Source organism: Barbatula barbatula (genome assembly GCF_947034865.1).
Source record: "Barbatula barbatula genome assembly, chromosome: 18".
Classification (NCBI taxonomy): Eukaryota; Metazoa; Chordata; class Actinopteri; order Cypriniformes; family Nemacheilidae; genus Barbatula; species Barbatula barbatula.
Window position 1 is genome coordinate 3156636 of NC_136781.1, and position 25833 is coordinate 3182468.

At 37.7% G+C, this 25833-nt stretch overlaps 1 protein-coding gene across 2 annotated transcripts in view; it reads right to left on the reverse strand.

The window, feature by feature from the left end:
• Nucleotides 1-657: 657 nt before the first annotated feature.
• pcgf3 (polycomb group ring finger 3) overlaps nucleotides 658-25833 on the reverse strand; it is a 30871-nt gene continuing 5695 nt past the window's right edge. Inside the window, exons 2-10 of one of the 2 annotated variants that reach the window (XR_013787950.1) lie at nucleotides 18262-18365; nucleotides 17065-17182; nucleotides 16065-16161; nucleotides 13174-13229; nucleotides 12560-12670; nucleotides 9164-9249; nucleotides 5693-5870; nucleotides 4398-4478; nucleotides 658-3612 (exon numbers count right to left, since the gene is read on the reverse strand). Coding sequence is in view for 1 of the 2 variants with exons in the window: in XM_079480373.1 (XP_079336499.1) it covers nucleotides 3565-3612; nucleotides 4398-4478; nucleotides 5733-5870; nucleotides 9164-9249; nucleotides 12560-12670; nucleotides 13174-13229; nucleotides 16065-16161; nucleotides 17065-17182; nucleotides 18262-18276 (750 nt within the window). In the remaining variant the exon portion in view is untranslated. The remainder of the gene's footprint in view (nucleotides 3613-4397; nucleotides 4479-5692; nucleotides 5871-9163; nucleotides 9250-12559; nucleotides 12671-13173; nucleotides 13230-16064; nucleotides 16162-17064; nucleotides 17183-18261; nucleotides 18366-25833) is intronic. The other variant, XM_079480373.1, reaches the window with a different exon arrangement.

Here is a 25833-nt window from a genome sequence, read left to right on the forward strand (position 1 = left end):
CACAGTCTGATTTTACAGTGTCTCACACAGAGCAGATCAGTGTCACTCTTTAAACACAGAGTCCTAATGAGAACATGATGAATTAGAGGTGAGACAGCGAATAACAGTTAGAGAGAACGACTGGAGAAAGATGATAACAGAAAAACAGAAAAGGCGCCTTAAAGGGCCGGTGTATGCTTTTTCAAAGACAATAAATAAGAAGTGCTCTTCAGCTCAGCTGAAACATCACATGATGATAGACAGGAGGCATTGTTTGGTTGAAAAGTCTAATGCTGTAAAATTCACGAATGGGTAAATCACAGAAACATGTTAGGTCCTATTGTACCCCAAAATTAAAAAAATATATTTATTTTTTTATTAAAAAAATTACGCCCATTCATTTTTTTTTACATTTTGTGTGCATCTTTAATATTCTCAATGGCGCGTTATTTACTGTAATAAAGTCATTTTATAGTAATACAGTGGTTTTATTAAAAAACATAAATTAAGAGCAGTACAAATACTACAATAATGTATAAATAATTTACATTTGTTATAAAATATAATTATTCATTACAGTAATCAGAATATACTTTGTTCGTTTGTCAGAATGCAAATAGAAATCATCAAAATGCAAAAATAAATCACGTACAAGTACAATTTTTTTCTTTTGATTTTGGGGTAAAATAAGCCCCACATGTTTGCGACGGCGTTTCTGAGATTTACCCAAGGTTAAGACTGATACCATCTCTAGTTTCAAATTTCTAAGTCAGTCATGGGGCACCATTGTCACAGAACCAAACGCTGCCAAAAATCCAGTAAATGGAAATGGAAACAAGCCTCCAATCTTGGCAAGTTGAGTCTGGACACAGTCCACGGCTTCTAAAGCAGGTCTCCAGTAAGCTCCTTATAGCCTGCCTGTCAAGTGAAGTAGCGTTGATGTCTCAATGCAAGCCTGATAACACGGCCAGAACATTGATCCGTTCCCAATACTGCATAGCAGTGAATCTACCTCTGAACGCACACCTCTTATGCCCAACGAGGCCCTGGGAGAGTAAAACTGTGATTTAAACAATACCGGAAACCCTGTCTTCCATCTCCTGGCTATGGAAAAACAGCTTTTAGAACTTGCACCAAAAAAGAACAACCTCAAAGGGATTTGTGATAGAGGTTTAACAAGAAAAAGTTGAACCCACACTGTGATGTGATGCAAGACAGACCTCTAACGGCTAGTGTTGTTAATAAAAGATGACGACACAGTCTTATGTGCTGCTACGTTTAGACCGATTTCAAAGTTTCCCGGGACAGCAGTAAACAAAACACCATGAATCACCAAACCAGGTTCCCTCCTGTTTCTGGGAGACAGGCAGTTACACAAAACCCAAGAGAGCACCAAGCACGTCAAAGACACAAGTTATGATAATTACAGGTATTTGAAGACTCGCTCGCGGTCTGCACCATGTTCAGTTTTATTTTTAAAAAGGTACAAAACATTAGCACCATTATTGGCTCAAATAAAACAAATCGGACACCCTGACCTCCCCTAAAGTAAGACCCTTCCAGCATTAGACATTCACACCAAATGCTGGTTTTGGAGAACGCACAACAAGAGAGAGGCATTCAATAAAAAACAGCAAAAGCATGTCTGCTAGTTTGTAGAGGGACGTCTGGTTTGGAAATATGGCTGTGTGAATGTTTGCTTGACATGAACTTACTATTTTGATGCAACTCGAGAAACAGGAATGAAGAGATGAAATAAAGCAAAACAATACGCAAATGAAAAAGTGTGATGCTTGGATGCATACTGAGATCATTCACATTATAAGACACTGAGGAAGGGCAGTCCGATCTAGATGAAACATTTCACTGCTGAGTGTTTCTATGCAAGTTTGCAATGTTATAGAATATATAAAACATCAGTATTTGTGGAATAACTCCGAAGTGAACCAGAAAGATTTGGTCAAGCTGGTTTGGCATTTACCCGTGTAAAAGTTGACCGCGTTAATAACTGTTTCCATTAAACGTTCAGAAATTACAAAATGTTGTCAATTAGCGCTTTTAGAAACTTGAAATAATACATTGCGGTTACATATCAGATAAGAGCCCTTTGAAATTTGATCAACTAGAGTTCGTCCATCATTGAATGAGCAGACGTCCATAATGGAACAAAAATATTACAAACTTCAATAAGGGCTCACGCAATAAAAGAACTAAAGGACAATCAATTTAACATCGAAATTTCACTAACTTAATCGGATAAATCGCTATATTCCTCCATGTCAAATTAGATCAGGTCAAACGCTTTTCATAGATGCATTCTGCCATACGTACAGCTTGCCATGCAGAATATAGGTGAATTCGGGGGGATAAAGCCTTTGGCACTAAAGACAGCAATAAAACAAACAGTTGTACATATTCATGGACGGATACATGTGGGTTACATTCATACCCAAAGGAATGGAGATCTGTCAGGGTTTTATCATGTTTGTCTCAATTAAAAAGTGATACATTGCATATATGACGCTGAGGCGGGATTGATGTACATATATATATATATAGAATGGGCTGTTGGATGTTAAACTAAGACATTAACATTAAGGATTCGTCATTCCACATCCTCGCAAATTGATTCAGATGATTAAATGCATTTCTGCTTTCCAAATCCCATCCAATTCATATCACTGCGGCATTTAATAATGACTTACTTCTGAGTCTTGCTATATTAAAGAAAATGTGGCTTTCTGCAACATAAAAAAAGTCTACGCCACCGATAAAAGATTCGCTGATAAGAAATCTGGCTTGAATTCATATGTTTGTATCCACGTGGCCACGGGAATGCGGCCCAAGATAAAGCACTTCTGGAAAAGCACTCTAAACAGTCTCTGTTTCTTTAACACAATCTTATTCCTTTTCTCTGTTAACAACTTTTATATACAATATTGGTAAATAGAACATAAATACTACACATAAATTTGCCTATTCACAATTCCACTCGTAGCGACGGCGAAACAAATAAAAGAAACTGCTCTGAGATAACACGCAACTTATAAACCGCCTTTATATAAGCTTAGAAAGGCTCTGCTGTGCTCCCAAGAAGTGTTGGTTGAGACCTGAGAGAGAACGGTCCGTTTGAAACGCTGCGTCTCCTCTGGTTAGCAGTGTATGACCACACTTCCACGGAGATTGACAGATCCCGAGCACCAATCATTTTGCCCGTAGTTGAGGTGGGAGCGAAGTCCAATGGTAGAAAAACGTTTAACTTTTCCCACAGCCCCCATTTTTTTGTCGTTTTTGTTTTAATGTGTAAACAGAGCACCAATAGGGTCTTGGTTTCACTTTTCTCGTCTATACAAAAGTATAAATATATGCTTTCTCTCAATTTTTCACATATCTAGGACATAGAGGACGAAAGCAGTTGTTCCCGTAAGCTGCCAGTGTCGTGGTAGTTGTGATGCTTCTGTTGTTTGCTGGCTCGTATCTGTGTCGGGTTTTTTGTTTGGTGTGGGCGTTGACCGTCTCTGCATATATAGTGTGTAGCACAGTCCAGGACCACTGGGCCGGAAACAACCAACCTTTTTTGTCCGACTACAGCAAATCCATTTTGGGTCTGTAATGTAGGAGGAGGGGGGATTTCTGGAACATGGACAAAACACACACATGCAGTCAAATGACTGAAAGTCACTGGAATAAGAATGAAAGGCATAGAAATTCAAGCGCGTATGCACCCACCCCCCGCAAATGCCAGGGAAGCATTAGATATGCAACCTTTCAAAAGAACACCATATGAAAGGCAAATATTTGCTCTTTGCATCAAAATGTCAATTCCTGAGTTTGCTCATGGTGAAAAAGGCGAATGCATTAAACACTATATGCATGGCTAACAGTATTTGGACAGCCTCTGTACGTTTATACTGTATACATACATAACAGCCGCGGAAACAAAATTAAGAGGTCATTCCAAATGTTCATTTCGTCAATGTTCATTAGCATTTCTATGTAGATGTATTGTGGCCATTCTGGTCCGGTGTCTGTTAAATCTGAACAAAATCAAACCTCAGGAGTGACAAAGTCATCCAATAGCAATGTGAAAGACCGAACGCATGACAACACATACAAATCCAGGTTATCATACAAAAGATCTTTTTTAAACTTGACCTAAATACATGTAGATATATTACTGTTGTATTGCTTGTAAGTGAACACAAATTTTTACTTTGTTTTCTTGCAGTATTTGAGGTATTTCATATTCTGCAAATAAATGCAATTTGCATTTTGGTTCACAGAATGAAACAAAAATGACCATTTTACCTTAACATACCTGTCAATTCAGAAGATCATTTTGAGATGGTCTCTTATTTTTTTCCGGGCTGTATACTGTACATATACATGTTTTTCATAAAAATAAAGAAAATCATTACCTTAAATCTCCATCTTGTTACCACAACAAATTTCAACGTATGGTCCTTGCCCAGAATTTCTTCATTGCATAAGATGTCCAGCTGAAACATGCCGCAAACAAACACACAATATATTTTAATGAAAAAACAAAACCCCCTTTAATATCTTACAGCACCATTATTGCCAAATAAACCCTGACAGGGTGATGCGAAACCCAATAAGACGCATTGCCCAACTTATTACACCAAACGAAAAATAAAATAAAAAATATATATATTGATTCAAGTTAAAATTATTTTATAATATGAGCAGAAAGAGTGCAAGGATATAAATCGAGCACAGCTATGTACACCTACCTATCAATAGTACAGTTTAACCTTCATTACACGCAAATATTTGACTGCCACGATTGATCAATCAGAATCAATGATTACTGAATGCGGCGAAAACAGCCCTAATAAAACCCGACTGTCTGCAAATGCCTCTAAGGACAGTCCAGATTTTATGGTGCTTTATAAAGAAATAAAAGTCCTTTAGTACCCTAAAACAGAACCCCCCCCTATTATTTAACCCAAAACAATAGACACAAAACATTAATTGCACAAGAGAAGCCTCAGCCACCCAGAGGCTTATTTGAATCAGTATGAGAAGAGAAACAGCTCTCCACGGACTACCGCCCAACATTGGTGTGTATAGGCTTGGTGAGAGATGAACGAAAGCGACACTACCACAGCGCCACCGGCTGGAGACAGAGAGTTCACTGCACTAAACATCTACAGCATTTCTTCAGATGTGTGAGCCAGTGATGCTCTGAATGATGAAACATTTAATGTTTATTAGGATTTACTTATTAGGATTTTTCTTTTGGTTAAAAATAAAATGTATAAATGCATTTAGGACATTTGCACCATGGAGCCGCGACAGCAATAACCCTCCGTATGTGCAGAGAACAGCAGCTATAATGTGGGGGGATTTTTTTGACGGATACACGCGACAGGAATCCCACACGTTTTTAACACAAAAGGAGTGTCGGAACACCAATAATTAGTCAAGTTTTGTCTTCGGTTGCAGCACGAGGCAGTGAGATATATGACACAATGAGCATGATATTACAGGCTACTATTTATCTCTGACAAAACGACGTGTTGCGGGGAACCGTGACAGCTTGGAGGAGCTTTGATATCCTCTGCGCCAAGACTGTTAAAAACGGAAAGACGAGGAGAAACGGGCAACTCGCTGGCAAAGGTCTCTAACAAGTTAACTTCGGCAAAGAAAACAGAATCATGTAATGGCTTTGGTCTCTTCGCTAACTCACAGCGCGAGGGTCTGTAGGTCTGCCGGGGGGTTGTACACACCTCATTAAAAGACGTCAGGTTGAGCTTCTTCGCGATGAACTTCTTGAGGTGAAGAACCGTGGCCTGAGCCGAACAACGAATCCATTTCCGCTTGAGTCCTCTGAGTTTACTGCTGTTACACTCCAGACAGATACTCACCTGAAAACACAAATAGTTAGAGAGTGAAACCTGTGTGATGCAACCGCATCGCCAAACACACAAACGCAACGCAGCAGCAGACGCCAGCGAGCAGTCCACCATCATTCGGCACAGAGCCCAGCGTCAAGCCGTGCGTGGTCGCCTCGGGCTGCCCGGCAGGTGCAGCGGGCTTCAGAGAGTCAAGACACATTACGGATTTCCTAACTCTGTCTCTCTCTCTCTATCTTACACACACTCTCTCTGCCCTGGCGCAGATAAATGACTGAAGAGTTCAGAGTGGCACAGCCGTCCATTTGGACCAGCTCTCTCCCACAACACAGTAATAGAGAAAGATGAAGACGACAGCTGCGCCCGCCGGCTAAACGCAGGTCCGTTATAAGGGCAAACGGTGCCAGGAGAGAAGTCAGCGAGGCCCGGGCACTGCCGCTGTCCTTACAGAAAGAGTGGGCTGTAAATGGCGGAAGTGTGAAGTTACAGGCCAGCTATGAAGAGATGTTACCCAAACACGGTTGTGCCGTTTAACACACGAAAGTGGTGTGTGTGTCTGTCCACCCAACCAATTAGATCTTCATATCCCAGAATACACAAGTGGGTCTTTTATTTGCAGCTGCCACCACGAAACTCTTTCCTTCCCGAGATGCCACGAGCTGTTGATTATTGTGATTTAAAACCAAATTTTAGAAGGGAAGATATTCTGGTTTGCTGTGGGATTACTGCAGGCTCGTGTCTTTAACAAATCGGCTTTATAATTGCTTTGGTCTAAGACATGAGCGATGTGACCGAATGACTATAGTCCCATGAGTTGTATTATACGATCTCCATTTTAGGTCATTCCACACAATGTCTTGCTCCAAAAACAACCATAATTTAGTTTATAATTGTTTTAAACCTATTGACTATGACAGTCAATTGAAATTGCAGTGTGAACATCCAATATAATAAAACTTTGATGCTTTTTGGTGGCTTCCGTTGCTCCTTAACTTTAAATGTAATGGACTGTTATTATTGGGTAACCTTACTGTTTCAAAAGTAACCATCGTTCTGTTAAATCTCATTTATTAGGGTGGCCTTAATATTATATGTAAAATGTAAATACATTGATAAAATATTATGGAATCAGATCATGTCTCCCTGAATCCAAATCAAATGTAACCATGAGGTGATTAAACGCAATAGGTCACTTTTGCCTCTATATCGCTATCGTTATGTGAAAAATGGCAGATTTTTTAAAGGTGTAAGATATTTGACATCATTTGGGCAGATTAAACAGGGCTAACTAGCGTGTGAGAACAATTACAAATATTTTACTAACAAGACGCAGATTAAAAAACTCATCTCAACAATCTCATTCCCCTAATGACCAACGCAATCTACCAAGAACAGAGCAAATAAAAGCAGGGTTTAAGATGCTTTTGGGGCGTTAAATAAAGCTGCAAATACCAGTACAAGGATGAACCTTAGTAAATCATGTTGCTCTCCTCCCATTGAGTTTGAATATGCAATATGGTCAGATGCAAAAACAGCTTTGTCCACTAATGTTACTTGGTAAATAGTAAATACTAAGAGTGTAACCGTTCTCTGTAAAAAATCGAACCGAACGGTTCTCCAGCAACGGTTCGGCACACGCTTAAACCACGGTTCATCTTCAACTCAATCTCACAAGATATTTAAAATATGGTTCGTTAAAAATAATTATGTTACCTGTAGCTTGATTATTTGATCTTATTTATTGAACATAGCACAAACCGAAACACCAAAAGGTGTTTGCGCTGTCATAAACTGTTAGTAAATCTGGCCGTTTGTGTCTCATCGTTTGCGAAATCTGCCCCGACAGCTCAAATTATAAATCATTAAAAGCCTACCGTTGTGAATCGAGGTAATTTAAGGTGACAGTTTTGAATCTGATTGTGTATTCATTCATTTTTAGCCAAAAAAGTTCAACTATAGATTTACTTTTACACCATAATGGGAGGTTCAGATTCTCAAAGCCATAATGTTTTAATTGAAGCCAGATTACATTTATTTTACCCAGAAAATCTCTAAGTAAACGTATCTGTGTAGCATGCAACGTCATCAATTCACTTCCGTTTCCCACGTTCTGCACATGCAGCGTTGACTGGTTGGCTTTGGCGTCATCTCTCCACCCAAGGTCACTCTGTATGTGTTCCACCAACACACACATTAGCCAAACTGTTCCACGGTCATCCAAGCACAGCCGAGCAAATACTGCTAAAAAATGTATTCCGTTTTTACATTATATATGAGGCCAAAGTACCCGTCTCGGCTTTACCACAGCTGGCCTCACACACAATCCCTCCTCATTCCCTTGCAAGCCAATTGATATGACCATAGGAGACCGACCCACACGCTTTGAAATCTTTATCGATTTGAAACAACACTTACAGACTTTTCAAAACCTACTTAGTTTTTCATATCTTGAAATATCAATCTTTTCTTCGAACATGCACACGTGCTGCCCTCGGGGTGGGCACTGTATGTTTATATTACAGCAAGAAAACATTGCGTATAGTTATTGTTGCTGAAAATACTACCACAAATGGTACATTTACGGATAATTCAACAAATAAAGTACATTGATTTTCCTTGTTTCCTTTTTATTTGGTGCTCGGACGCAAAGTAAAAAGATTATTCATAAAACATAAGACTGGCAGCATCGCATCTGAAATACTTCGGTTAAAAATTTTAAACTACAAACTGTCAAACTAACATTATTAAACAAATAATGTATATTATCAGTACAGAGTAATATCAACTGTCCAATGCAATGGAATGATAACTACATTTTCTATCGCTTATAACCAGTTGCAATGTTCCTCTGCAACCGTAAACAACTGAAGGGACCTTTGCATAACACCAAACAAGTTATTCAACATTACTGTGTTTCTTTATCGCTCATGTGTAAATAAGTCACAGCATTTCTACCGGTTAACTAATGTCACAGCTTATATGTCATCATACCGAGCAGAGCAACACTTCACAGGGATCTGACCCTGTTTAATGAAGTGAATCTGTATTCCAACACACAAGCACTGAAATACTGCAAGACATAACAACAGCCCTACGATCATCTCTTACATTATTAAGAAGTGCCCAGAGGACGGCAAGAATACAAATTCAACTATATATCATGAGTCTGTATATAAAAGTGCTGGAACACAGGAAGAGGTGAGGCATTTGGCCTATATGCATTTGTTTATAACGAAATACTGCATCCTACACAGTATACTACCACATGTATATTGCAAACACATTTTTTAAAGAATTCATTTTACCTGCTCGTCGCTGCGATGGTAATCATTGTCTTCTTCTGCCTTCTCATCTCCTGCCTCCTTGGACGGATCGTCTGTTTTCAGGTCACCTGGTAAAGTAAAAGTTGAACAAAAATGTTGAAGCGAACGGATTTCAGGCAACACATGATCCTACCATTAAAAAGATTAGGGTACACTTACTCATTCTTTATATTTTTCCACAATTTAGTATGGTAACAGTGAACTCATAGAAATAAAATAAAATGAGAAAAAGAACTATTATTAATATTAATATTCTGGGCTGTTTTTTTATTATTTCGTCTATTTATTGATTTAAAGTCATATTAAGTTTAATTGAACGATATATATTTTATTTAATACATTCAATCACACACACCCTTAGATCATGAAATGGGTAGTGTACTAACAACTAACCCAACCTTTCATTAATGTTGAATTATAATTGTATTAAACTACAGCCGTGGAAAAACATTTCCCATTTTTATATCATATCAGCATGTGTAGATGTATTGTGGCCATTCCAGTCCAGTGTCTGTTGTACTTCAATAAAAATCAAACCTCAGGAGTGACATGAAGTCATCCAAGAGCAATGTGAAAGACTCACAGCATGACAAGACACATAAAAACTGTGTATCACACAAAAACATTTAGTCATTAGGCAGACGCTTTTATCCAAAGCGACTTACAAAGAATTCAGGAAGCAATAAGCCATATATAATATTTGAACGTTTCCTAAATAGATGAAAAAATATTACTGTTGTATTGCTTGAAACTGAATACGAACTGGTTTTCTTTGCAGTATTCGAGGTCTGAAAAAATACAGAGCATCTTTTCTGTTGGTTTGAATAAATGCAAATAGAAACAATATATTTATTCAAAATGGGGTAAAAAATATTGTTAGTAGTTCACAGACCGAAACAGAAACGATTATTTTACCTTAACACAAACTGAAATGGTGCTTTAAAATGGTCTCTTATATATTTCCGCCGCTGTGTGTCCCTTGTTGGTTCATGGTATATGGGAGACTTTCATTATATAGTAATAAGAAACATTCATCAAACCTTTCCAAAAAAGTAATTATGTTAACCTGCTCCCCACACAAACAATCTCACACCTCATGAAAAGAACTGGATTAATTTCATTCTCATCCACTGAACGGGAACACACCACACCTCAGATGGGCTCTCGTTACATATTTATACAAGACTAAAAATACTCTACTAATATAAACAGGGATTTACATTGCAATTAGTTTACTAAGTAAAATTAGATTTCATTGTCCTACAAGGAATATTCTACATTGAATACAGAATAGCGTCTATGGGCAATATCTGTGGGATCCTATAGGATGCAAATCTATAAACCTCACCAGCCCCATGCTCACACATGGAGAGCTTGAATATGTTATAAATAATACACAAGCATACTGATAATGCTTTGATAAAAAGGGCAAGAGTTGCCAATTTAAAACAAGTTGTGATGCTAGACACCCAACTATTTGTATAAATCTGTATAAATGTCTTTCTTTTGGTTGAATACAGAGAAAGCTATTTGGAAGAATGCTTATCACCGGACAGTTCATGGACCCCATAGAGTACGATAGTAGGACCAATTATAATGGTTGTCAAAAGGACCCCAGACCTGTTTGCTGTCCTACATTCTTCAAAATATCTTGTGTTCAACAGAATAAAAAAATTATAAAGTATTTTTCCTATTATGGTAGTCAATTGGGTCCAAGAACTGTATAGCTATAAGCATTCTTCCATATATCTTTCTCTGATACTTGAAGGCGAGTAAACGATGACCTAATTTCTTTTCTGTGAACTATCCCTTTAATGCAAGATACATTTAATTTTACAAATTGACGAAATTTTCAATAATAATCAATAACACAGGACTATGTTGTCGTCACGTTTTTCTTTGCCGAAGTAGATCAAGTTTTTACGAAATGCGCTCGGTGGAGCAGTTTGTCCCCTTAGGGCTCCTGTAGAAACAACATGGTGAATTCCTTGCAGTGGAACCAGCAGTGTGCGTAGATAGAAATAGCGAATTTGAAGATAATAAAAGCATATTGCTCCATTATCTAAGGTCTTTATACACCTCTAAAGACATATTGTATTTCTGTCAATAGATCCTCCAAACAATTACAAACTGGACCTTTAATCAGAAACATCCCTTTAAACCTTTACGATACTCTTGTTTCGGCAAAATGTAAAAAAAAAAACTCCAAACCAAGTTACAGAGCAATAGACGATGTTTGAGACACACTTGTCCTGGTGTTTGAAGGGGGGTGTTGGAACATAACCATGACATTGTTATTGCATCACACAAGAGCTCCCCGCTGCAATAAGAAAGGAGTTTTTTGACAGATGATGTCAATGCAACTCCAAAAACGGTTTTGTCGTTCTTAAGCCTTAAGCTTCAGCTCTTATAGCGACTGGCTGTTCCCAGGACCCTCTCAGAACACATCTAACGATAGTTAGATGTGTTCCCCGGCTGGAAAGAAGTTCACGGAGTCTGAGCTAATCTGAGGCAAGCAGACTGTGAAGGCGAGGAGAAAGTGGGATTTCCAGCTAAATAAGTCTTTCGTTTGGGTGGTTAATGGGCAGAAAGCGGACCGAGGTGGAGGTGGCAACACGGACGAGCTCAGGTAGCAATTCTACCATACTTTCCAGATGGCTAACTTCTGTTTTCAGCCTGGTAACAGTCAAAGTGATGGGATTTAAGAAGGACTCTCAGGTGTACTTCCATAGCAGATTTATTTGGGACTAAAGGCCTTTTAAAATGATCGTTTCTGTACAAACTGTTGGTAATACGCAGACCCCCATAAATATTCACCAAACATAATAACAACATAAATTAGACCACAAATTATTCTCTGATGCCATCAATGCAAACTGTGCACGGCAACCAAGAACTTTTAGGACCTGTCACAAAGATTTATCGCTCAAAACCACCCAACTACAGTACAATCTAAACTGTTTCTGCTCTAGAGAGCGCCAAAAGTCTTTATCCAGGCGGACCGACGACACTTATGAGAAATGTTAATGTTTGATCAAGATCATTTGTGTACCATAAAAATGACATAAGGTTACTATTACCACAGACTTGCTGAACTAGCTGAAACAAGGAGGTACAATAAAAAAAACAATGCAAACAATTCCAAAGTACTTCTGCTAACCTAACAAATTACAGTATTACAAAATTGAGAATTTAAAAGAGATCTTGAGATTATTTAGAATGTCAAACACATCACAAAATGCCACTTTAATGGTCCTAAAACTAAGCTTCACTTTGTGTCTGCATAATGTAATTTCTTATTTGTTTATTTTTTAAACGATTTTCCTCCGATGTAATATATCTGGATGTTCCCACATGGTAAAGAAAGCTGAGACTTACCATTACGCTGAGTGTCGGGGTGGATTTTTGTGTTGCACAGTTCTCCTTTAATGTCTCCAGGCACCTCCATGCCTAACTTCTGATAGAATTCTCTCTGTTTCTTCATCTCGGCTGCACAGGAGAGAGCAACAGAGTGAATTATGACAGAAACCAATAAGATGCTTACAAAATGACAGCTTGTCAGATTAAGGGCAATTTAGATTTTCCCACAAATATCAAGGTTTATTTTTTCAAATTAAACAACATCTCCATAACATTTATGCCAGACCGATGTTATGATATGTGACCACGGATCACAACGGACCACGGATGACGCGTCTTTAGTAGCACGGGAACATTTTAGGTAAAAGCCAAAAATACATTGCATGGGTCAAAATGATTGATTTTTCTTTTATGCCAGAAATCATAAGGATATAAAGTAAAGATCATGTTCAACGAAGATATTTTGTAAACTTCTAAATATATAAAAACGTTATATTTACTTTTTAAGAACGGAAATCCAATGCATCTTCAATTATGAATGATTACATCATAACATTACGCTGACATGGCTATCTATCTGCATATTTTTCTTACTGATGAAGAATATAAAAAGCACAAAAAACCCCACAAACCTTCTTGCAGGCCCGGCACCAATTTATACACAATATCTTGCATTGTTCGGTCATGTCTGAGGGAGAGAGACACAACGCACATGATTACAGAAGGAAACTGCAGAGGGAAAAGTGGCAAAAATATACCTAGAAAATTGTGCTTATCATTTGCATTCAGTATGAATGTTTTCTCATAACTGTGCTGGATAATGATCATACAGTGTGACCGTCTCGATAATCCGAGACTCTCCCATGACTGACGGCTTTCCCAGACTGTTGATGAGAGCTCAAAGGGAAAAACCTATTAAGCGTGTGTTGCCATGTTCATCCGAGGCTCTGTTTCTATGCCACAAAACACATAAGTGAAAGCCCTGAGCAGCCAACAGGCAACGCAGGCACCAGCTCTGAGATTATTAACACATCTTGTTGTGTTAGTTCTACTTTCGGGGCAATAACATTGGAAAGCTAAAAATAGAGTCTGTTACATTATACAATCAAACTTGTATAACAATTGAAAGAATAATGTAATACATCGATTTTTAATCATTTTAATCAGAACAATACATAGACATTTAGATATCGCAAATGTGCAAATCACGACAGCCTGCAATGAACTCATTATTTTTATATTTAAAAAAGTTAATAGTAGAGAGACTAGCACACAAACGCCTGTAGATGCACATGTAAAAGAAAATGATCTGTAAAATATACAGTACAGCCGTGAAAAAAATTAAGAGACCATTACAAATCACCATTTCTAGACGTATTGTGGTCATTCCAAGTCCAGCGTTTGTTGAATTTCAAAAAGTCAAACCTCAGGAGTGACAAAGTCATCCGAAAGCAATGTGAAAGACTGACAGCATGACAAGACACATGAAAACTGTTTTAAAATCCTGGTTATCACATTAAAATAATTGATTATCTTTTCATAACTACAAATACAAATATTACAACTGTATTGCTTAAAAGTGAATATGAACTTCTTTATATGCAGTATTTGAGGTCTGAAGAAATACAGAGCATCGTTTCTGTAATATTGACCTGTTTCTCTAGTTTTCATTTTCTGCAGATACATGCAAATAGAAAATATTTTAGTTAGAAATTTAGGATAAATTGTGTTAGTAGTTTACAGAATGAAACAAAAACAATACCGATTAAATACATGAAACACATACCTATACATAGTAAATTCAGAAAAACAGATTTTAAAAGGGTCTCTTAATTTTTTCCGTGGCTGTATATAAACATGACTACAGTATACACTGTATATTTGCATTACAATGTTAATAAACTGCTTTATTTCAATTAAAACTGAATGAAGGAAATAAGACATTTTGCTCTCCTAGTTCACTACAGGTCACATCTTCCTAATAGATCCTAATGAGTAAGATCAGTATGAAACTGATCTCAGATCTGCACTCTTGCCACTTTGAGAATACAGACCGCGTTCTGTGTCAAAGTCCAGCTCTCTGTTAGTCGATCTGCTCTCTGAGGGCGAGATGATAAGAGAGCTCATGGCCGGAAGGCATCGCAGCACCTGTGTCCCTGGTGCTTAGCCAGAGCCCCCACCTGTTCCCAAATCCCAGCAGCCCGGCGGGGAAGGTAGAGGTCCAATTAATCGCCAGCCAGCTTCTGCAGAGGGGGCCAGAAGGCCTGGTGGTGACGGGGTAACTGGCATTTAGCTAGATTATCGACAAAAGCTCCGTTTTGTTTGTGTGTGGGGTGGGTGTGCGATTATGAGATGGATGAAAATCAATGATCCGCCACTATAACACAGATGAATCCGTTTTTTTATTCACAATCAATCGCAAATTACGCCGTATTAAACTAAGGTCAGATGAATCATGCAGGGAGGGAGTCGCGCTGGTCTGACCCCCGAACCTTTATGTGGTGCAATCCCCTCGTACCCCACACTCCGGGAGGCTTTCATCTCTCTGCACAGCTGGAGCTTCTCTTTTTCTGCACTTTTAAAAATGAGGGGAAGCGCAGGGACCGTGGTGAATATTTAATGCCTTCGGAAATTGTTTCTCATCAGAGCGCAACTTCAAGCTTCTACGCGGTTAAATGATCTTTATGAAAGAGTTGGCAGCCGGCCCAGAGCGCCAGTAAATCCATCAGACACAGAAGTAGGGATACTCCAGGGGCAGATGGACGGCCAACCCCAGTTTTTACACTCACCTACACAATGAGCACATCTGTGTGCGCACATTTACTAGCAAATAAAAATAAGAGAGCAAATATTGATATTCTTTACCTTTGTCCACAACTCTCCAAGTTCAAGTAGGTTTGTCAACATTTTACCCAAACATGTGTTAAAACAACTCACCATATCAAACCCATTTCAAAGGGATAGTTCTCCCCAAAATAAAAAATCTGTCATCATTTACTCACCCTCTCTGCAAAACGCAAAAGAAGAGATTTGGAAGAATGTTGGTAACCAAAAACCATTGGACCCAATTCACTTCAATTGTATGGACACAAAACCAATCCAAGTCAATGGTGACCAACAGTTTTCTTCTAAATATTTTATTTTAGGTTCTGGAGAATACGAAAGTAATGCAGTTTTAAAATGATATGAGGGCGAGTAAATGCAGAATTATCACAAAAAACAGACATTATCCTTCATAACATCAAGATGCAAAACCAGGGCTGCAGAGAACTCATCAGGTCCCATCAGCAGATGTTTAAGTAGGCTGTGTGTACCTACCACGTTCCAACCAGAGAGGAACGCTCCACCCCGGACATCAATAATTCACCCTTAAACAAAGAGAGAAGCCGGTCGCCTACAAATACCCAAAGGGATGCACGACGTGCTATAAACACCCCCACATTACGACTCATGAGTGTGCGCTGGTGGACCCCTACCGGGCTGAGCTGGGACTCACATCGATTGATACCTGTGTGTGTCTTACCCGATGTACTGCAGTGGATGACTCTGATGAATGACAATCCGACACGTGGGACATGTGTTGTTCTCCTCCAGGTATTTCACCAGACAGCTCCTGCAAACTACACACACGGAGAAATGTGAATACGCTTCAGATTATATACAATTTTGTATGTGTGAGAGGTGGAAGGAGATTATTTCAGTAATTATAAGTCGACTGGAAACTAGAGACTGAATAAAAGTGAAATGATGTAAAATGATATACAATAAAGTTCGTTTGAATTTAAAAGCACCTGTTAAATAAGTCAAAAGTGAGAAAAGGCTGCCACCTCGTGTTCACTTCAGTCATTGCAACTTTGATTCCGTATCACTGTACCTTAGGAACTGCATTACAAAAAACTCTCTTAAAAACATACAGGATTCTGGCACAATTATTACTGCCACGTAAAACAGCCGGGACTCAACGAACAAATCTTGATATTTGTTGTAATCTCGAACAGTAATCTGGTTTCAGCTCTCTTAGCGGTTGCTTCTCACATAATAATTCATCTCAAATTAATATTTCATGTCTCTTCATTTATTTATTTAGTAAGAAGCAGTGTCATAGGCTGGATAATGTACGGACAGCTGGTCATGATCACAAATGAAAGCCTTTCCGGGTGAAACAAAACTGGATACCGAGGACCTTATAATGACTGGCTGACTGTACATTAATGCTTATATATGGTTGCTGCCCTTCTGAAACCTTCTCAATTGTCCAAATCTGTGTTTTTCAGGAAATGGAAAAAACACTGTACAAATATAAATACTGTGTTTTAAAAGTTGACAAGCACTTTTAAATACTTTTTATGGGTAAGGTATTTGCAAAACCCAGTGACAAACATAAAGGGTGACTAATAATAAGGATGCTTTATGTCAACAACAACAAAACAAAACAAAAATCACGAAATGTAAAGACAGCAGCGATATAAACCGTGGACTTAAAGTTGAAATAATTGAGTCAATGCTGGTTTAAAGACACTTACAGGTGTGTAAGCACTCGGTGACCGTTGTGGCATCGATCAGGTACCCCTCACACAGACGGCAGGTAATGTGGGCGTTGATGTCCCACAGTTTAATCTTTCTGGTTAACATTTCGGGGTTCTGGATGAGAAGATGAGATTCGTTTTATTAATTTAACTGCATGGAAAAGCAATAAAATAAGTTACATTCTCATACAGGCCTCTTCTAATAAGAATAAAAACTTATATTTTACCCAATTCATTTAAAGATCAAATTTACATTTATGCATTATTTTCTCAGTACAAGTGTATCCTAGGAATCAAACCAATGACCTTTATGCTAAAGCAATGCCCTTTCAACTGAACTACAGAACTCTGCCATGAGAAAGGAACTTGTCTATAAACTCAAATATGTCAGCTAGATAATGTTAAAGAACGAGTTTTTAAAACCAGTTTGAAATAAAAAAACAAGAGGATGTTTACTTTATCTTAACTCTGTGTTAAAGTTAATAACATGTCAACAAGACTTTATTTTGTTTGACTAGCAGCACGTCTCTGTTTGTCTTAAGTCTAGGAGTGTTGTTTATTTTGGGATACACACATGTGAAGCAGCCAGACTCTATTGACAAGATGGTTTGTGTTGTGATGGATAAAACTATGTCAGAACACAAGCCGCTCACATTCAATAAAGATTAAACAAGATTATTTACTCAAGCAGTCTACAGCTGAGAGAAAAAATTACATCTACACAGATTCAATATTGTGTTTAGGTGTTGAAGAAAACGTAACGAAACAGTTGGCACTATAGAAAACGCTTCTGTTATGAGTTAATCTAAATATAGAGAGGGGGGAGAAATAGATTGAGATACAGCTCACTTTTCATTCAAACAAATGTCAACATTATGGACGGCTGAATCTGATTAAGACCACATTTTTTGTATGCATACGACTTTAAAAGTTTTGCAAAATGGGAGATGCTTAAATATTTTATTTCAGCAATCTTTGTTTTAAACACAGAATATAGTCATCGATATAGAATATAGTCATTAATATAAATAAATATTTAACACAGACAAACTGTCTAGCCAGAAATAGAAAAGCATCATAAAGGTAGGTGAGCAAATGGTGATGTTAACTAATTCTTTTTTAAAGATTGTTAAAGTCGGATCAGAAAGTCGAGACTATCATGACATCTCAGCAGACAGGAAGTGATGTGCTTACCCCTATTGCCGCCATGTGTCTACTGCTGACGGTCTGTCAGCCCGGCTTCTTTTGGGAGACACGGTTTGGCGTTAACTCTGCATCCTGTGCTCCACTTTACACAGCTGTAAGAAACGCAGACATGTATTTATACACATGTAAGTACATTTAAACACACAATATGTACAGGGATGACATATTTCCCTCACTCTCTTTCTGTAAATATTTTCCATTGAAAGCCAAACTTAGGCACATTTTCATCAGTCTCAGTTATAAAAGACAAACAGTGTTTCGGAGATAATTGTGTGCTGAGCAAATTATTCACATGCATTTATACTCAAAGAGAAACGTTTCAACAACCATTTCGATCAATTGATACTGATATGGGCAATTCCATGCAAATGTCAACATTAACAGAATTGGTGGTTTAAATACAAATGTGAGGTCTCCGTGTTTTTAAAGAATAGTTTTCCATAGTCTGGTAACTGTCACATCCATAACTATTAAGTGCTCTATGAATAGCCATCCCTTCTCCATGTGTTGGGTATTATTGCTTCTTGTTTGTGCATTTTGATTCAAAGAAATCCCCAAAAGTATGTTGTCATTCAGAAAAGTGCATCCTTTTTATTAATAGAAAGCGTGTGCTTAGAATCTAGTGATCAGACAAATATCAGTCTATCAACAGGGGATTAGAAAAATATATACAGATAATTCAATATATTGGTTTTAAACACTCTTTTAATTTTGGGGATTTACATCAAGTAGTTTCAAAAGTAGTTCCACGCAAATATGTTGAGTAGTTTCTACAATCAACAATTTAGTTAATAAATGTAAGTAAAGTTGACAAAACTTTTTGAGTAAATCCAAACCCCTTCAGATAAACTCAATATTTATCCTTCTCAATTGTACTTTTTGTTGTCAAACATAAATTATATACAGAATTTTGCATGCAAGAAAAACACAAGCAAATCAGAAGCGACGCATCTCACTACTGGAATAAGCACAGTAAATGCTCATTGAATGATGCAATAGACATCATGGGCGTGCTTTAACCTCTCACACGGTAAGCACATGTACCACTCTTCTAACAATGGTAACCCTATAACTTAAAAATAAAACAAACTCAAGGATAAATGAACATCAAGCACAAAAAAGTCTTTATCTTTACTGAAATAACACAAATTTTTTAAATATAATGCCTCAATGCAGTCTTACGCAAAGTATGCTGGGAACTCAACCAGTCGTGTTGAATTAACTTATAGATGCATTATTATAGGGTGTTGCCTTTTACTCAACGATGTCAAGTTTACCAGTCAAAAACTTGTTAAGTAAAGCCATTTTTGTATAAATAACATAGTTTACTTAAGTTAATGTAGTTACTTGCATTATGTACTGTAAACAAGGATGGGTTTTAGCATTTTTTTTAGCATTTATATTTCGAGTTTTGACTGAACATATCACATCCATAACATTGGAACTGTACATATGAGGATGAGAGTATGCAAGTATTCAGAATTGACAACAATGATCAATCTAAAATATATGATAGTTTTGAGACTTTATTGCTTTAATATTTCGATCACAATTGTGTCAAAACAAACACATTCTTGCAAAAAACTTGGTTTAATCGCGACTGACAGCCCAAAGTGGTTTAAACACAACTATAATGAAAACAACTTTATCGTTCACTTTGAGTGTTTTTCCGCTGATGAACGAAGATATTTGGACAACCAATTAAACAATATTTCCATTTAATAGTGTCTGCATTTACAATATATACAAAATATACAAAAAGGATCATATTGTTATCTGTTTTTAATGCAAATAAAGTTATCCTGAGTTATCATTACCGATGCAAGATATAACATTTTAACAAATACGGATTACCGATATTAAAGTACTTGGCCAATTCCGATACAGAGAGCAATAAACAATAAGTTCATATTTTCTGCAGTTTGTGCACCAAGAAAAAAGATGCACTGAATTCTGTGTTTTCTATACAAAAGTAATATATTTGCCCATATGAAAAAATACTCCAGTAAAAAGCCTAGTATTCACTTATAAACTGTATTATAAAACCTATAATAGAAAAAGTAGATACTTTGAACCATACAGGGGAAAAAAACTAATAATAGGGTATAATGTACAACTATGTTAATAAACCAGTATGTTACCAGTAAAAAAAAATATTTAGTTTTTAGGTCTACTTAAATGTAAGTACTATTTTATGTAAAGTACTATTTTTTTAAGTATAAGTACCATTAATGTATTTGATTTGCACATTAACTTCCATTAACTAAACTAAATAATATTCTCAATGGTATAATTTTAGTTTAATAGGGGGTTTAAAGTTAACGGGACTTTTATTTTGAAAGGTCACTGCAGAGTGTGTTTGCCTGTAGCTTTTTTCAAATGAAACACTGAATTCTGAATTCGCTCACTTGTTCACTCATTCACTACATGAACAATTTCGGACACTGACGTAATATATCCTGCGTCTAACAATACTGTCTCGGACATTCGTCATAATGTTTAAATTACCCCCGTGTGGCTTTATGGACTGTTTTGTAAAATGGTTAAGATCAGTTATACATAATTTGTCACGTTTATTGTATTGGTTGTTTATTCTCAAAAAGTAGAAAATAACTGTCAAAAAGAACAAACACAAGTATATAAACGTACATTCACGGCATTAACGGTTACTCTACGATTCGCGTTGCATCATGGGAAATATGAGTGAGTGAGCGAGCTTAAAAATCGGAATGCATTGTGGGTAAAAAAGTAGTGAACAAATGTAGGGAATGAGTTGTTTACTCAGAATTCGGACACCACTACAAAATGGCGGACACCCAATATAGTGCACTATATAGGAGATAGGGTGCGAATTCAGACACAGCTTGGGTGTTCCAAACAGAATGTATTGCCCTACGAAAGGGGACACCACACAAAACATTACTCCAAATAAAAAGAAAATAACGCTTTTTTTGTTGCCAAGTGAATACGATTGTGTTTTTTCCCTGTAGAGTTTACAGATCAAGAGCTTCACACTTCGAAGGGAGAAGGGCATAGAGATGATGACTGTGAAATACAGAGTTTTCTCCCCCAGAAGACCATAATAAAGAAACAGCTTAACATAACACAATTAACAGTGACTAGGGATGCTCCGATCCACCTTTTTTGCTTCCGATACCGATTCCGATACCTGAGATTCAGTATCGGCCGATACCGAGTACCGATCCTAAGGTAAAAAATTTAAAGTGCACAATTACTTAATAAACTATGTGCATTGCTGTGCAAGACATCAGGCTCGACTTAACATAAATTTCCTGACCCCGTTAAACAAAATAACAAACTAATGATTCACAAATTTAGTAAATAGTTTATTAAACCAGCACCGGTGCAAAACAAATGAAAAATAAAACAAAAGTGTTCACTATCTTTGGACAAAAGACATTCAAAATTAAAGTGCAAATTAAGCAGCTGAATATAACAACAGCTTCACTAGCTTGATAAACGGGTATAAATAAATGGAAACAAAATCTCTTAATAATTTTTAAGAAAGTGCAAAAATAATTAAAAAATCAATTCGCAAAAAAAAGCTGCTGAAATTGAGCAAAAAAGTAATAGCTTTACTGCTTTAGATATTCAAAATAACATGAATCAGATCTTTTTAATGCTTTAGTCACTAAAGCAAAGTCCACTTAACTAAACTAAAGTTTAGTGAAAATAAAATGTAACATCCAACACAGAAACAGATGAATAAAACGCTAGCTTTCCTAGCTTCGTAAAACTGCACATGTTTGTTGCATTTAACGTGGCATTTTGTGGCACAAAATTCTCATCCAACCAGTGTGCGGTTAAACTTAAAAGCGACACGGGGGACACGTCGCAGCTCCAGATATCTGTTGTAAAACTCACCGCATTGACATCTTTAATTTTTTCGATATGTGTTTGCTTTTTGACACTTCGGTACAGTTCAAGGTAGAGTTAAATATTTACGCTTCGGCGTGTCGTACTGCGGCTCCAGATGGTTTATAAGGAGTCTGAAGCCATTATTCGCAACGACGGACAGCGGTTGCCCATCCATAACAATGAAAGCGGTGGAACTTATTGGCGTAGCTGTTGTAAAATAACTCCAAATGACAGATATTTTGTCTCGCTCCATGCTGTTCGCTGCTATATTTTCACTTGTTCACGTGCACTACGTACAGAGCACGTTGCTAGCGTATGATGTCGCACGTTGCTAGCGTATGATGTCACACGTTGCTAGCGTATGATGTCGCACGTTGCGCAATGCGCAGCCGCCCACGAGAGAGTTTAAGCGCCGGTGTCTCCATGAACTTTTACATCGTCTAGCACAAATTTTATGTCAGATCGGGTATCGGTGACAAATTGCACCGATACCCGATCTAGAATTTTATTACGTATCGACGCCGATACCCGATACGAATATCGGATCGGAGCATCCCTAACAGTGACCAGGGAAAATCTAATTATTAAAAAGATATTTTCTTCGACGCTATCAAACATGACAGTTTGTCACTGATTTAAGCCACGTTCAGTAATTTTCTTATAATGGTTTTATGTGGGAAAATGCTTAATGTGTAACTTAGCATGTTGCATTAATGTTAAAGGGCTCATCAGATCACATGAACATAGTGTGCATTGTTTATAAGGTGTGTAGTAAATGCTGTCTTTTAAAACCTTTAAATACATCCATTAAACCATGCCAATCATTTTTCTTATAGGATGTACTCAGGGCTCAAAGTTGTGTAGAAAATTTCTTTATTTAATGTCATTTCTTGGTGCATTAAGCCACATTAAGATGTTTACTTATAATGGACTCTATGGAGGAGAAAACGCTAGGACTAGTTCGTTTGACCTCAGCTAGTGTTTTTTACAATGAAGGCTTGACAGAATTTTGCATCCCTAGTCATTCTTGATACGAGGAACTTTTAAAAAGCCTCAACACTACAGTGCGAGTACGTGAGGAAAAAAAACAGCAAAATGCATTGCAATAGCCAAAAACATCCATCTGGTTTCGTACGATTTAAAAGAAACAGCACAGAGAGGACAGCTCTACACCCAAATTGTTTACAAAATGACCAAGATGCCCATCCCTACCTCACACAACTTAACTTTAATTGGCTGGCACCTCTGCATATGCCCACACATGCGTTTCTAGCCCACTTGAGTCCAGACAGAGAGACGATATGGGCAGCATGGGAGTTTCTGTCTGTTCACTAGCCTGTGAAATTAGTACACTTACAGACACTTCTTCTCCACAGAGACCAATGTAGGTCATGTAAGGATAAAAGTGTGCCATATGAAGAAAAGCAGTCGGTGTAACAGGTAAATCTTAAGTAGACTTGTTGAATGGCACATGAAACTCATTTGCATTTCTGGTTGGCAATTGGGTTGCAAAAAGTTCTTAATCTGCCATGATTTCTTTCATTCCCTTTCACGTTTATAGCAAAGGTAAAGACAAAATGAGGCAGGAATGAAATAAAGACGGCTAGATGTCCATATGTGCATCAAGGTGTAGTATTAGGTTGTAACAGTACATGATAAAATGCATTTTTTTTAATATTTTTTATATCCTTTATATAACTCAGAAGTACCATCTTAAAAATTAAATGGGTTGCAAATGCTGTTTTATGTTAACAGATGGCACGAAAATGCTGGTGAATGTTTTCGCATACACTCCAGACCCACGTTACTTTAGCCTACATAAAACAGTTCAGTTCACAAACTAAACTTCTTAAACAAATCGAAAACTTAATCTACCATTTTAAAGAGATCGGCTTTCCTTTTTTGTGGTATTTTAGTGGTATTAGATTGGGGTCTCGAGATCTCATGGCAAATTCCTTGGCAGAACGCAATTTCCTTATGCAATTGGCATGATGGAGTGCTGGACTCGAAATTGCAACCCTTTCAGTCGCATAAATTCCCTTTATTTAACCTGTGCGACCGCAAAATATATTTAGGAGCATTTGTGTGAGTGCATTTTTTGTTGCGGTGCGACCCGTTTTCATTTCTGTACAGAACACGCTAATACCTGCACAACGTGTGTGCGTGCTGTGAGCTACAGTGACCAGCCCAACCATTCATAGACAGCAGGATTTTCCATCCCACCGTTTCTTAATGTAAACATGCGCTTGACGAATGGGTTTCCACGTTTGTGCACGTCTCTCGCATATACTGTACCACAAGTACAGTATACGTTGCGTTGCGTTATTTTAAATACATTCACGGGCAAACCTCTTCAAAAAAAGGATCATCTGTCACTTAAATATGTAAGCGTAAAACATGATGTGTTTATGTAGTTTTTCTAAAGGGTCCAAGGGTTCAGTCATTGGAGGAAGGAGGACTGAAGTGTGATTTGATCGCCACCTCTGCTAACACGAGCACTATGCAAAATCATATAGACAAAAAAACAACAGCTCTTTACTAAAAGCTACGCCTGTTAAGAAAACAAAGCATACATTACTGCCTGTCGTTTGAGTTTGTGACAAAACATTTTGCAGTGTTTAGATATTGTTCATTACTGCATAATATAAATCATTAAAATAGAAGTTTAATGCGCGTCAAGTTACTTATAATGTGTACGTTTCATAAAGTACAAGTTGATTTTATAACGCCTACATTTTTGCAATTTGTGTTAAGGTGAATAAAGGATTTTTTTTCCTATATATTTCATCATCGTGTTTCATCTCAAGGCGAAGTGTCTCGTCACACCCCTATGAGAGCAGACCGAAATCTCTTGACAATACAGGAAACCCATCTCAACCCGCAGCATGGAGCCGAGCACTGTCTCATCCAAGGGTTATAAAATAACACACCACCAATATTCAGACGGGTACCACAAAGACAGAAGGTTTTTTGTGCAACCCCGAACTAACATTCTGATAATTGAATTGGGTGTTATGTTCGTTTGAAGCAGAAACAGCTGGGGAGTTTGTACAGAAATGTGAGGTCAATGGGGCACCATTCTGTTTGGGCATTCTTCAAACTATCTTCTTTTGTGTTCTGCAGACGTAAAAAAGTCATACGTGACAAGCTAGTGCAATCCGACCAGCTGACCCAGAGAAACTTATCCAACATGTCTGTGTATAAAATTCAAGGTTTTCAAAAAAAGTCAAAGAAAAGTCAAACGTTTCACTCCAAGCTTTCTCTGGGAGAAACCAAAAACCTTGTCCAGCAAAAACAACGGCGGTGTGAGAACAGAAACAGCCTCCACATTTAAAGGCCAGACAGAGGCTAGAGGTCACAGACAATGTCCTCTTCACTGACCCTCAAGAAAAGGCGTCTCATCCTTCTGAAGTGAACGTAGTTCTACAACAGCGTGTGTTTGACTTTTTCATAGGAAAAACTACTACAGTAATACCTCCTTGCCTGTTTCTCACACATTTGGTGCTACAAAGGACCAGCTGTTATTCGCCAGCGCCTATATTGAAGTGCTCTGGTAGACGGCCGCGCACACAGACACGAGCAGCTGTATGAAGCTCTCTGTGAGGAGCAAATGAGAGGCTGCAGTATAACAGATTTACTAAGCTGAGCAGTTTTGTCTCCGGAAAAATGGGTTTGTGTGCG